We start from the raw sequence: 13,739 nt of genomic DNA, 5'->3' as shown, positions 1-13,739 counted from the left end.
GGAATGCTCTCAATATTCTCAATAAAAGTTATTTTCAAACTCTACATCTACTCAAATCATCTATTAAATGTGAAATAAAATTGAGGACTGAGCTCAGGATACTAATGAAGGCTGTAGGGGCACAAAACAATAAACAGGTGGAATCAAACAGGATGAGGGACAAAGACATCCAATCTAACAACAGGGCAGCAGTCATGAACACAAAGGAGCAGGTACTCCTACTTGCGCGCGCAGTCAGTGCATGCAGAGGCCAGAATAGGGTGTTATAGACTCTGGAAGTGAGTTAGAGGGTTGTTAGCCACCATGTGAATGCTTAGAACTGAAATCAGGTCCTCCACAAGAACAGCAAAAATTTCATCTCTCCAGTTCTGCCTCGGCCTTTCTTTGGTTGGTTGATTTTGTTGGTTTCTCTTTCTTTTCCCTAACAGGGTTTCTCTGTGTAGCCCTGGCTGTCCTGAAACTCACTTTATAGACCAGGCTGGCCTATAACTCAAAAGATCCACCTGTTTTGGCCTCCCTAGTGCTGGGATTAAAGGACTGCACTACCACCAAACAGCTACTTTTACTTTTCTTAAAAAGCTATTTCTATTCCATGCCTAATTTAAAAGGTATTACTTTTGCAGGTCAGTGGCGGTGCACGCCGTTAATCCCAGCATTTGGGAGGCAGAGGCAGGCGGATCTCTGTGAGTTTGAGGTCAGCCTGGTCTACAAAGTGAGTTCCAGGATATCCAGAGCTTGAAAAAACAAAACAAAACAAACAAAAAAAAAGAGGCATGACTTTCTCTCCATCTCTTGGTGGCCTAACCTGTACTATATTTCTCTTAAACTAATAAAATTGTCTTTGAGAGTTAAAAAAACAAAACAAAAACCTGGGGGGGGCACTTAGGAAGAACAACAGCCAGGTAAGAAGGAAATATACTCATAGATAGCACTAGCACTTGAATTCTATGTTCACAGCAATAATGTAAGCTCTATTGTCCTAATTCAAAATCGGAGTAATGGGATATAATAGGCATCCTAGTTAGCCTGAGACAGGGTCTCTCTGTAGACCAGGCTGGCCTCGAACTCTTCCTCTGCCTCCCAAGTGCTGGGATTAAAGGTGTGTACCACCATATCATGGTGTCTGCATCTAATTAGTTTTAATTAACAGTGACAGTCAGCAGGGAGGCAGAGGCAGGTGGATCTCCATGAGATCAAGGCCAACCTGGTCTACACAGAGTTCAGGACCCTGTCTCAAAAAGAAAAAAGTTTGCTAAGTATAAGCCTAGAAGTACAAGTGATGTAGAACAAGTCAGTGAGCAATGTTCTTCCCTGGTTTGGGCTTCTAGCTCTTGCTTTACTTTCCTCGGCTGTGACCTGGAAGTGCAAGCAAAAAAAAAAAAAAAAAAAAAAAAAAAACCACCAACAAAACCCTTGCCTCTCCAACGTGCTTTAGGTCAGTGTTTCATCACAGCAACAGGAAAGAAACTCGAGCAGATATAATGGGGCATTGGGGAGGCAAAGAGAGTCAGAGCCTCAGAAAGCTAATCTGTGTCTATGATGTTACTATTACTCAAAAGCCAGGAGAAGGCTGGGAGAGGAAGGCAGAGAGAAGCTGCTGAGGACATGCCATGATGCTGAAGGAGTAACATGCCAGATTGTGGGCAAACCACAGCCTCCTGGCAATGCATAGATTAATAGAAATGGGTCAATAATTGAGAGCTAGCCTATAAGAAGTCTAAGCCATTGGCCAAACAGTTTAACAATTAGTATAGTGTCCAGGCGTTTATTTGGGGCTAAACAGCTGCAGGACCAGGTGGGACAGAAACCTCCATCTTCAGAAAAATATAGCTAACAGCACCAATTACTCTTCCAGAGAATCTTTCTTGATTTGATTCCCAGTACCCACAGCTCACAAATGTAACTCTGTTCCTAGGGCATTCAATGCCCTCTTTTGGCCTCCTCAGGCACCAGGCATGTACATGGTACAGACACACAAGCAGGCAAAACATCCGTACACATAAAAACAAAAATAAGAAAGAACTCACAAGTATAATATTCTCGAAAACAAGAAATCATTCATAAATATGGAGACTGGCTAGGCTTGGCATAGTGGGGCACACCTACATCCATAGCACTCATGAGGCCAAGGTCACAAGTTTGAAGTCAACCTGGGCTCAACACCAGTGTGGCATACACAGCAAGTCCCTGTCTTTAAAATCAAACAAAAGGTGAGTCTGATTTTGTTGGGCCCCAGCCCCATGGGGTCTCTGTGAGTTGCTGGTCAGCCTACAAGTGCAACTTGTTTTCCAGTTCAAGTGCTTTCTGTTTTCTAGTCCTGGCTTACTGCCCTGGCCTTGACCCTCTGACATCAACATCTAGCAGGAGGAAAACAACGATCTCTTCTACCTGGGGTTTTTTCCACTGTGCTGTAAACTTGTATAAAAAGCTCCTCCCTCCTACAAGGGAGAGACCTGTTAGCACTTGTAATAAAGATACACATACACTCTCTCTCTCTCTCTCTCTCTCTCTCTCCCTCTCCCTCTCCCTCTCCCTCTCCCTCTCCCTCTCCCTCTCCCTCTCTCTCTCTCCTGGCAATAAAGGCAACACATGTATTCTCTTAGTACAAACAAGTGGACGTCTGGTCTCTCTTTTCCTGATACCCTGGACTTGTTTGTGGCTCGGGCGCCACAGATTTAGTAGAAAGTAGGAAATGGTGACAGAAACTAGTGTTTCCATTATATTTCCTTTAACAGGCAGGATACAACCTGCCTTTTCTGGTACTGTCTTTTTAGACCTACTTTCTTCCTTCTAAAGCATGTCCTGGGAGACCTGGAGTCAAGGCTGGTTGAATACTGAAGAACATGGGACTGATCTACTCTGAGTCACTCCATGAAGCATGGGCCTCTCATGCTGGAACAGCATCCTGCCTGCACCCCATCTACCAGACGTTAGCTCACCTCCCTGGCAGCATTTTGGCAATCTCAGCCCAGCGGTTGCCCAGCACTTTATGGGCCTCACAGATTATGCGATCTTCCTCCTCGGTCCAGCAGGACTTTTTCACCTCAGGGTTGAGGTGATTGTGCCAGCGCTCACGGCACTGCTTCCCCAGCCGGCCCTTCAGGTGCTTGGCAATCAGTGTCCACTGTTTCGTGCCATACTTCTTGACCAGCTCAATGACCTTGAAGAAAATATCAGTGAAGGAGCAGCTCCTCAACCACCTCCACTAAAGCACTGCCATATCCAGTGTGTCTCAACTTGCAGGACTGTACAGGTCAGCCCCGGTGACACCACAGGGTTACGTAAAGTCCCCTCCGCACTTCTGTGGAAACTAGGAGGGGAGAGCCCCAGGTTGTGTGTGCTACCTAGAGCTAGACTTCAGTCTGCAATCATCTCTTAGGAAGGCTCTGCTGCTAAGGAAACAAATACCAACAGTCACATCTACCCAAGCTAGGCCCTCCTCAATTCCTTGTTTTTCCAGATAGGATTCTTCTGGGTAGCCCTGGTTGACCTGGAACTCTCTCTGTAGACCAGGCTGACTTTGAACTCATAGATCTGCCTGCCTCTGCCTCCCGAGTGCTGGGATTAAAGGCGTGCGCCACTACTACCCGGGCTCCCACCTCAATTCTTGATACACACAGTCTAATGTGCACAAAGCCACAACCAGGGAAGAGTAGATGCTTACAGAAAAAAAGGAGTTTTTATGTGGAATATTCTTTTTTTTTGACACAGGGTTTCTCTGTGGCGTTGGAGGCTGTCCTGGAACTAGCTCTTGTAGATCAGGCTGGTCTCGAACTCACAGAGATCCGCTTGCCTCTGCCTCCAGAGTGCTGGGATTAAAGGTGTGCACCACCAATGCCCAGCTGTGTGGAAATAATCTATTTCATTTCTGTATAGTTAAAAAATTGAGACAGGGCCTCACTATGTCAACCAGGTTGGCTTTAAAGGCCTGATCCTGCAGCTTCCACCGTCCCAGCGCTGGAATTACAGACATGTGCCACCACACCCAACTTTGCTGTGATGTAAGTTTCTTCCGTTCTCACATCCCATTTGAAGGGGAGTATGCATCTACAATGACAATGCTTTTATCCCTTGCTTTTCTTGGGTGCTGTGCCTACCAAGGTGAAATGGCATCTTATGGGCTGACACCAGGGAGGTACACCAGAGCGCGCGCGCTCTCTCTCTCTCTCTCTCTCTCTCTCTCTCTCTCTCTCTCTCTCTCTCTCTCTCTCTCTCTCTCTCTGTCTCTGTCTCTGTCTCTCTCCCTCCCTCCCTCCCTCTCTCTCTCTCCTGAAGACACTTAGGACTAAAGTGGAGTGGTACAGGGACGTTTTGATATCTCACGGTGTCTGACTCACTGGCAGTGTTGACAGCCCACTATGCATGCAGTCTTTTCGCCAGCACTTACCTTCTGATCTTCCTCTTTGGTCCATGGTCCCTTAACAAGATCTGGATTCAAAACCCTCAGCCACCGATACTGGCATTGTTGGTCTGTGCGGTTCTGGGACAGGAACAGAAATGATTGTGGGACCATAAGCTTGAGCTCAGAGCTCAGGGGCCAGGATGCAAGCACTCATACAACAGGTAGCTGTGTCTTGTGCCATGTACCCATCACACACCAGAGGCTGGCCTACCAGAACACAGGTACATTATTTTTGCTTCAAAGGACAAACTCCAGCCCTGTGGCAAGTGTAGGGAAAAAGGGCCAGCCAAAGAAACACACTTTGGCCCTGCAACTAGAACCAAAGAAATGCACCCTGACCCTGAAACTAGAATCAAAAGACTAAAAAGGATCAGAGAAAGAAACACACTTTGGCCCTGAAACCAGAGCCAAATCTAACCCTAAACCTGTGCAGAAAACTAGCCAATCCTTGAGCAGGAGTTCTAGCCAATATGAGCTCAGCACTGAAATCTGACCAATCCCTACCCTGCCCCCAAGAATCCCTACATAAACCCTGTGTATGTTCAGCTTGGTGGGTGCAGCTGCCTCCTTCTACTAAACCTCGTCTACGAACTTTGGGTGAAGATCTTTTGCCGCAGAGCGGAGGCGGCCCAGGGCAGAGCAGAGCAAGCAGGGCTGTAACACTTTTGCAGGGGAAACCTGGCTTGGGGAAGCAGAGCTGAACTGAACTGTAGCAACTTCGCCCCAGGAAACCTCCTCCTGCCAGAGCAAAACTGCTACACGGGGCAAACATCCCCAGCTGGAAGACCCTCTCCTGCTGGAGCAGAGCCGATACACTGAGGAAGCCTTTCCCTGAGGCAGGGCTATAAGCTGCTTTGCTTACTGAGACCTGTGGTAGAGCTTGGCTCCCAAGCTCCAGGATACCTTTCCATCTGAGCTGTGTAACACACTATTCTGTGACTCCCGAGTGCCGGAATACATGTCCCATCCGATCCCTCAAAACGCTTACAGCGAGGAACCTCCTACCCTCTGAACCAAGTATATGTGTGGGGTGCATTATCTCAAAGTCCAAAAAAGTTCTGTGGACTTATTAATGATTCCTGCTTTCTTCTTGGAGAACATATTTATTTATTTATCTATTTTTGGTTGTTTTTTTTTTGAGACAGGGTTTCTGTGTAGCTTTGGAGGCTGTCCTGGAACTCACTCTGTAGACCAGGCTGGCCTCGAACTCACAGAGATCTGATTGCCTCTGTCTCCCGAGTGCTGGGATTAAAGGTGTGCACCACCAACACCCGGCTATTTATTTTTTAATGATGTATTTATGTTTAGTTCATGTTCATTGGTGTTTTGCCTGTATGAAAGTGTCAGATGCCCTGGAACTGGAATTACAGATAGCTGTGAGTGCTGGGAATCGAACCAGGAGTCTCTGGAAGAGCAGCCAGTGCTCTTAACCACTGAGCTACCTCTCTAGCCCAACATTTTTATTCGTTACAGAGTTCAGATTACAAGGAAGAAATGGAGAAAGGGGATGGGGGGGCACAGAAAGAAGTATGCTGATCCATCCTGAGATGCCTGGGGAACCCAGCAGTGTGTGCTGTCTACATGCCTGCAGTCCTGGGAGGAAGAGCACTCATCCCTAGAAGGCTTTGGAAAGTTCAGTGTTGTGATACCAGCCACCTGCACAGGAACCTCAGCTAGAAGTCTGCTCAAAGGGTGCGCCCTCAGTGTCAAGCTGATGGCTCATGGCTCAGTATCCAGGTGCTCCGGCCTTGTAGGAAGAAATACAAACATGCCTTTGGGCCTAGGACCCGATGGCGCTAAAGCAGCTGCCTGCAATCTTCTCATTGGGTGCCTTCTGGCTTTTGCTTGGTTTGTTTTTTTTCCCCCTAAGAAGGGTTTTCTTTGTGTAGCCCTGGCTGTCCTGGAAATAGCTCAGTATCAAACTCAGAGATCTGCCTGCCTCAGCCCTGTGTCCCACCCCCAGCCACCGCTGGGACTAAAGGTGCACACCACGCCCACCCTCCAGGCTTCACTTCTGCTTTCTAAGCACCTCTGCAGCAGGCCACCCAGAGCCCTTGCCTGAGGGAGGGTACTCACAGGAAAGTGGCTGGCCAGGAACTTCCAGTCTTGCTGTCCAAACTGCCTCACCAGGGCCTTCAGCTGCTCATCCTGCCAGTGTAAGAAAGATTCAGGATTTAGCTCACGCGTGTGCAATGTTTTACAGCTGCCACAATACCGCCATATTCACACATTCACTCAGGAACTGTGTGCCTACTAAGTGCCTCATTTTAGTCACAGAAGCAGGCAGCAACACATCTGCCTGACAGCCAGGAAGATGGTAATCAAAGCCTCAGGCAGACACAATAATAGCCACTCTGCGCTGGGGGATAGGCTGGGAGCTAAGGTGATTAACTCTTCATGCAGGTAGGCAGGCAGGTGGAGGCTGATTGTGGCAGGCCCGGAGGATTGATTCAGGGTTCTACGATGAAGAGACACTTAGGCAGCAGATGTTCTAGACCCAATGTGCTTGTTACAAAGTATCCATGGGCTGCCTCAGAGTGGGGAAATTTCAGAAAACAGAATGGGGGTGGGGGGTGCATTTATTTTAAGCTCTGCACTTGGATTCAATAGGATCAGTTTAAGGCCATCCTAAAGTATACAGCTAGCTGGCATTCCAGAGCAGCCTAAAATACAAGAGACCCACCTCAAAACAACAATTCACTTTCCCACTTAGCACTGGGAATGCAGCTAAGCTGTTGCAATGCTTGCCTGGTGTAAGCTGCTCTCTATCCCCAGCATATACTTCAGGAAAAGTAAGAAATTCATTATCAGCTGTGTAACAGATTGGGAGGCCTGCCTAGCACACATTAAAAATCCTGTCTCTCCAATAAATCCCATATATATATATATATATATCTTGTCTTAAAACGGAAAAGAAAAGTACCAGAGAGACTGCTCAGTGGATAAAGGCACTTGCTAAACCTGATAACAATCCCTAGTACCTGAACGGGAAAGAACTGACCCAAAAGTTATCTCAATAGACACACACACAACAAGGGAAAAGAAAACCTGTAGCACACATCAGCCCTCTCACACAAAAATAGCAATACATAAAGTTAAAAGGAGCTGGAGAGAGGGCTCAGTGGTTAAGAGCAGCGGCCGCTCATTCCCACAAGACCTGGGTTCTCAGCGCCTACACTGCAGCTCACAACCATCTGCACCTCCAGTTCCAGTGGACCTGGCACCCTCTTCTGGCCTCTGTTGGTACCACATAAACAAGTGGTGCACCCACACACATGCAAGCAAAACACCCATACATGTAAAATAATTATTTTGCTTTACATTTTTTACAAGGATTGCAGCAAGGGTACTTAGGTCACATGTTTCCACCAAAACTCAAATTTAAACTTAATCTCCACTATGCAGTATGAGGTAATCTCATGAGTACTAGAGGTGTTGAAGTCATATAATCTCTGCTGTCAAAATGGATTATTAATACACAGACCGATGGGTAAGTATCTTAAATAAGTTTGGCAGGGCGGTCCCAGCACTTGGGAGACAGAGGCAGGCGGATCTCTGTGAGTTCAAGACCAGCCTGGTCTACAAGAGCTAGTTCCAGGACAGGCTCCAAACCACAGAGAAACCCTGTCTTGAAAAATAAAAAGAAAGGAAGGAAGGAAGGAAGGAAGGAAGGAAGGAAGGAAGGAAGGAAGGAAGGAAGGAAGGGGAAAAAAGCCAGTTTGCCGCTGCCTCTTACATAACCCTTTTGTCGTGTGATACTCTAAATTGCCTGTGAACACAGAGTCTCTGCCAGTAAAAACGTCTTCATTATAAGCACCCCAGAATGGTGAGGTGAATAACCCTTTTGTAATGAACTACTTACTCTCTGGAATTAGGACACAACAACAGAGAGCAGACTAAGATAAAGGACAAGAAGCACACATCCTGAGGCCTGAGGACCACACCCCCAGTCCTCAGATTTGAGAGTTTGAGAATGCTCTGAGAAGGTAAAGAGAAATAGATGGCCCATCAACGTTTTCACTATTCACAGATGGGGGGACATTAGGCACCACCACCAGTCATTAACCCCCACCCCACCCCACTTCCCTGGGGTAGCTGCGCTCACCTCCTCATGGGTCCATTTGACCTTGCACTTGCTGTCTCTGGGCTCCAGAAGGTCCGAGTCTGTGTCCTGGTAGTGCAACTCCTCCAGCTCCTCACTGTGGAAGCAAGCTAAAGGTCATGGAGAGCATGTTTACATACCTTCACCTGGGGATGCCAGTGTATGGGCAAGGGTAAGGTCAACTGAGGTTTGGGGTGGCAGGCCTTTCTTTTCTACTTTCACAAAAGTTAGGTACAGGCCGGGTGTGGTGGCCCACACTGGTAATCCCAGCACTTGGGGAGAGGGGGGTGCAGAGGTGGGGGGAAATAATCAAGAGTTTGGTCATCATAATTACATAATTAAGTCAAGCCTAGTCTGGGTACCATAAAACCTTGTTTCAAAAAGCCAAAAAATACAGGTACATTTTTGCCTTCTGGTTTCTTTTTTACACTAGTTTCTTTTTTTGGGGGGGGGGGGGTTTCGAGACAGGGTTTCTCTGTGGCTTTGGAGGCTGTCCTGGAACTAGCTCTTGTAGACCAGGCTGGCTTCGAACTCACAGAGATCCGCCTGCCTCTGCCTCCTAAGTGCTGGGATTAAAGGCGTGTAGCCACCAACGCCCGGCACTAGTTTCTTTCTTGATACACTGTCTATATGGTTTCTTTCCTGGCTGTCCTGGAACTTGCCACGTAGACCAGGATAGCTCTAAACTTGGATCTTCCTGCCAGTGCTAATATTAAAGGCATACTCTACCACCCAGACTCTGCTTTCTCTTTTCTTCTCAATGAAATGGGTTTATGAGCTTTAATAATACATTTATTATCTGTATGCCTATGTGTGTGTGCCAGCACCTTTACATGCTGAGCCAGCTGCCCTGCTCAGGGTTATGTTTTTTTTTTGTGTGTGTGTGATTTACTGAGGAAGTCTTGTCATACAGCTAGTCCCTGGCACTGGATATTTTCAAGACAACATGTAATCATCAAACTTGCAATCCTCTCCCCCTCCCAAAGAGGGTTTCTCTGTGTAGCTTAGGAGCTTGTCCTGGACCAGGCTGGTCTCAAACTCAGAGATCCACCTGCCTCTGCTTCCCAAGCACTGGTATTAAGAGCGTGGACCACCACCGCTGGGCTAAGCATACAAAATCTTAAAAGTCCTGCCAGGCAGTGGTGGCCCATATCTTTAATTCTAGCATTTGGGAGGCAGAAGCCAGCCTGGTCTACAGAGCTAGCTACAGGACAGCTAGGGCTGTTAAACAGAGAAATCCTGTCTCAAATAACCAAAACCAAAACAAAAAATTTAAAGTCCTAGTCACTTAGGAAACCATCTAAAACATGTATCACTAATTTTTCCATTCCTTTTATCTGGGATTAAAGGCATATCCATCACACATTAAAAATTTATTCATTCTTGCCAGTCCCTTTCCAATTCTTGCCTGCATGTGGGCATAATTAATGAGCAGAAATAACAGAATACAATCATTTGACGTCTGAAGACTTTTTAAGAAGCTAACATGGGGCCGGGTGTTGGTGGCGCATGCCTTTAATGCCAGCACTAGGGAGGCAGATGATCTCTGTGAGTTTGAGGCTAGCCTGGTCTACAGAGGAAGTACCAGGATAGGCTCCAAAGCTACAGAGAAACCCTGTCTCAAAAAACAAAAACAAAAAAAAAAAAAAAAGAAAGAAACTAAAACGGAAGATTGTTATTGTTTTGTTTTTCAAGACAGGGTTTCTCTGTGTAGCTCTGGCTATCCTGGAACTCCGTGCTGTAGACTCACTCAGAGAGGGGCCTGCCTACACTTCGGGGCCAACTAACATGAAGTTTTTTTATTTAACTGCTACCAAAATCCTACTCTCTTTGTTGGAGTCTTTGAAAAAGGAGATCCCACTCTGAACACCTAAGAACGCTCTTAGGGACTGAATTGATGGAGACCCGCAAGTTCAGTTCCCAGCTCCAGTTACCACCACCTCCCAGCTCCAGGAGGATCGGACGGCCTCTGACCGCTGAGGCACCTACACCCAAATGTGTTAACCACACTAGCACATAATTAAGGGAGGAAGGAAGGAAAACAACCAGTTACTTACAGGTTGTTAATCCTTCCCGGTATACTACTAGGTCAGTCATCTGCAACTGGGGAAAGCAAAGAGATTTGCAAACAAGACAAGCCATGAGGGTTTTCATTGGTATCTACACTGCCCTTCCCTTTTCTTCCCCCAAAGGCAGCACAGCTTCCCAGACACTCCTACACGCCCAAAACGCTTTGGAAAACCAGGCCCTGACCTCAGCTCCAGCCTCTGGTCTTGATAGCACCCGCAAAGGTCAGCTCCACCTTCACAACCTGGAATCTGGCACAGAGAAGCCTTAAGAAACAGCTTCCCAGGAAAGGAGTGGATTTGTGAATGAAGGAACACTTACAAAGAGAAGCTGCCTACTAAACAATGTTAAAATTCAATTAAAATGAAAAGAAGTTTCTAAACCTAACAATACATGTCACTGGATCTACAACAGATTTATTCTGTCATTTCTCTGACCCAATGCATGTACCACCTACCATTGTAAAGCAGAAGGCAAAATCTACTAAGCATTTACAATTGAGTTTGCTTCTCCAGTACCCAGCACAAGGCCCAGAATCTACGAGAAACTCAGCCAATGTCCCAGAACAAAAGGTGTCTGCACAGGGAAGCTCTGGTGCTGTGCAATGGGAACACTATTAGACAGGTGGAGATGATGGCGTTCACACCATGCCTACTCAGTCTGGAGGTCTCCATTTAACAGATGTGAACATTGAGGCCAACTAGGATTATGCTGTGTCAGGCTCCACCCCTATAAACCCTCACCTCCCCATTAATTGAAAAGCAGAGGCCAGTGTGTAGTTTAAAAAAAAAAATCACATTTTGTCCACATGCCCTTTCTCTTGCCATTGGAGGTTCTGGGCTGTGCTCCAGGGAAAGGTGAGTCAGAGGCCAAGAGGGAAGTGGGGCACTGGGGTACAAGGGAGTTATAACATGTGGCAGAAAAGGGACTGGGGCTTGAAGGAGGCAAGAGCACTGAGGCCTTGCTTCACAGGGGTCCCTCCAAATGAGCGAGTCCTGGATGCTCTTCCTGGGCACTGGGCCTTAGAAACTGGGGCATGGGAACCCAACCAGACCAGCACCCAGGAACCGAATACTTAAAAGCCACGAGGAACTCTGAAAATAAGCAAGCAGGTCATCTCTGTTCCGTATCTTCATCCTAAGCCCAGTTCGGCCATCTGAGGCCGTGGGTGATCTGGATGGGAGAGTCCCAGAGGGAACACGGCAGGACCCCATTATCCCACTCCTTAGAGAGGTTGGAAAGCCCCGCGATCAGGTCCCAGATACACAGGTGTACGAAATGTCCATGCTTAACCAGCCACTTACCCTCTGGGGAACTAGTAAGAGAGAAACGCGGCTCCTGCCTTTGGCCTAGCGGCTGCAGGCAGATCAGTATCGTTACACATCATCAGTCTCTACTGAGCCCCAGCTGCCCAAAACCAGCGTGGGACAGGAAGAGGGCTTCTGAAACCAAACCGAACCGGCCGCCGAATCCCCAGGAGACAGACAATAAATCCCCTCACACCCGGCCGAGGGCCCAGGGGTTTTGTGCTTCCCAGAATACAAACAAGAAAAGAACGCCAGCAAATTCGAGCCACTCTTGGACGACAAGTGTCTCCCAGACTTCTGCCTCCCACTCGCTGCGACTAGGAGAGACATTCTCCCTGCCAGGTAGTGAGCCTCCAGCTGACACGGCGCGCACCAGCTTTCCTTCCCCACCCTACAATTAGGCGGGAGATGATGGACCTCACCCAGGGCCGGGATTAGGTCTGGGGGAAACCCGCGCTTTCCTGTTCCAGGGCCTTCTGGGCCCGGGAATCCGGACCAGGGGTCCCTAAAGCCCCTTAGCGTGGCGCGCACCCCTGCACCGGGCGGCGCCCCGGTACCGAGCGGCCGCGCGGGGTGCATTTCCCGCGGGGAACCCCACCTCAAGTTTACAGACCCAAGGGGAGGGGCGAAAACCCCAGCGCTCACCAGCGCGTCCGCCGAGACATCCCCCCGGCCCGGGCCGCGCCGCGCCCTCACGCCCGCCGGCCGAGCCCGGAGCGGGAGCCGGGCCGGGGTCAGGACTCCGGCTGCTCCGGCCGCTCCCGGCCCCAGGCGGCGCTCTGAGGCGTCTGCGTGTCTGTAGGTCTTGTCGCGCGCTCTCAGGAACTGCAGCTGCCTCGGGAGTGCACAGAACCACTTTCCTATCTCCCGCCAAGTGCGTCGGCGCCGCCCGGACCTGGCGCGCGAGCGCAGGGGCGGAGCGTACGGAAGGGGCGGGGCGGACAAGAGACGAGGGGCGGAGCCCGCGCGCAAGAGCCCTAGGAGGGGCAGGGAATAAGGAGGGGTGGGGACTAGCCTAAGGGAGCACTCGGACATAGCCTGCGGGTCTGACTGGCAAGATGCTACTGCCTGGGTTGCGAGGACCTCCAGATTTGGGGACTGAATGAGGCGCAGGGCCCGGCCTTGCGCGGATCGTAAGTAGACCTGAGCAATTTATATAGCAAAGAACCGAATAAGGAGTTGGGAGAAACTTCCCGCCCCAATTGCCACTGCTCCAGTCCAAGTCACTGCTCCCACAGCCCCCAAGCTCACTTTTTTCTGGGTTTGCCCCTTTTCCTTACCAAGTCTTCTTGCTTTTTCATCTGCCTCAGAGAGAACCAGCTAAAAATACCAACGTTTCTCTCACCAAACTTGAACTATTCTCTCGGGATTCTTTTACTCTGTATTTAAGTTTTTAAAACTCTTCCAGATCACCACGCCAGCCCCAGAGTGGGAAATTTAATCTCCTAGGTTTTGCTTGGGCCATTATCTGGAGTAATAATTTCCCACACCTCCCACCACTGGGGTCCCATACCCTTGCTGACGTATGTATGTATGCATTTCCTCAGCTGCACTGAGAGTATCCAGGAATTTTAGCAGCCTTTCCTACCAGGAGGTGCAGGAAACCTCCGAGCAAACGTTTGTTGACTTGTTCAACTTTCGCTGTATTGGTAAGGACTTTCGATTCTAGGTTGTCATTTACCAACTAAATACTGCGTGTCACCTTACTGGGACTTCCTGGAAGGATAGGAAGGAAGGAAAGCCCCAGACAAACACCTTTTATTTAGGCCCATCTCAGGCCTCAGATCCCTCTTCCAAAAATGGCTGGCCCCCTGAACACAGTCCAATAATTCAAACTTCATTTACAACAGCAGAATGAAGA

The 13,739-nt window shown here is 48.5% G+C and overlaps 1 protein-coding gene across 1 annotated transcript in view; it reads right to left on the bottom strand.

Moving 5' to 3' along the window:
- The window catches only part of Mybl2 (MYB proto-oncogene like 2), a 32,678-nt gene extending 19,904 nt beyond the window's left edge, over nt 1–12,774 (bottom strand). The window contains exons 1-5 of the mRNA XM_040732907.1: nt 12,524–12,774; nt 8,508–8,601; nt 6,479–6,550; nt 4,388–4,480; nt 2,940–3,160 (exon numbers count right to left, since the gene is read on the bottom strand). Of these exons, the coding sequence (XP_040588841.1) occupies nt 2,940–3,160; nt 4,388–4,480; nt 6,479–6,550; nt 8,508–8,601; nt 12,524–12,543 (500 nt within the window). The 5' untranslated portion in view covers nt 12,544–12,774. The remainder of the gene's footprint in view (nt 1–2,939; nt 3,161–4,387; nt 4,481–6,478; nt 6,551–8,507; nt 8,602–12,523) is intronic.
- Between the last annotated feature and the right edge of the window lie 965 nt (nt 12,775–13,739).

The sequence above is a fragment of the Mesocricetus auratus genome, unplaced genomic scaffold, assembly GCF_017639785.1.
Source record: "Mesocricetus auratus isolate SY011 unplaced genomic scaffold, BCM_Maur_2.0 Super-Scaffold_100028, whole genome shotgun sequence".
In the NCBI taxonomy this organism is placed as follows: Eukaryota; Metazoa; Chordata; class Mammalia; order Rodentia; family Cricetidae; genus Mesocricetus; species Mesocricetus auratus.
This window is presented reverse-complemented; position numbering and strand designations above follow the sequence as displayed.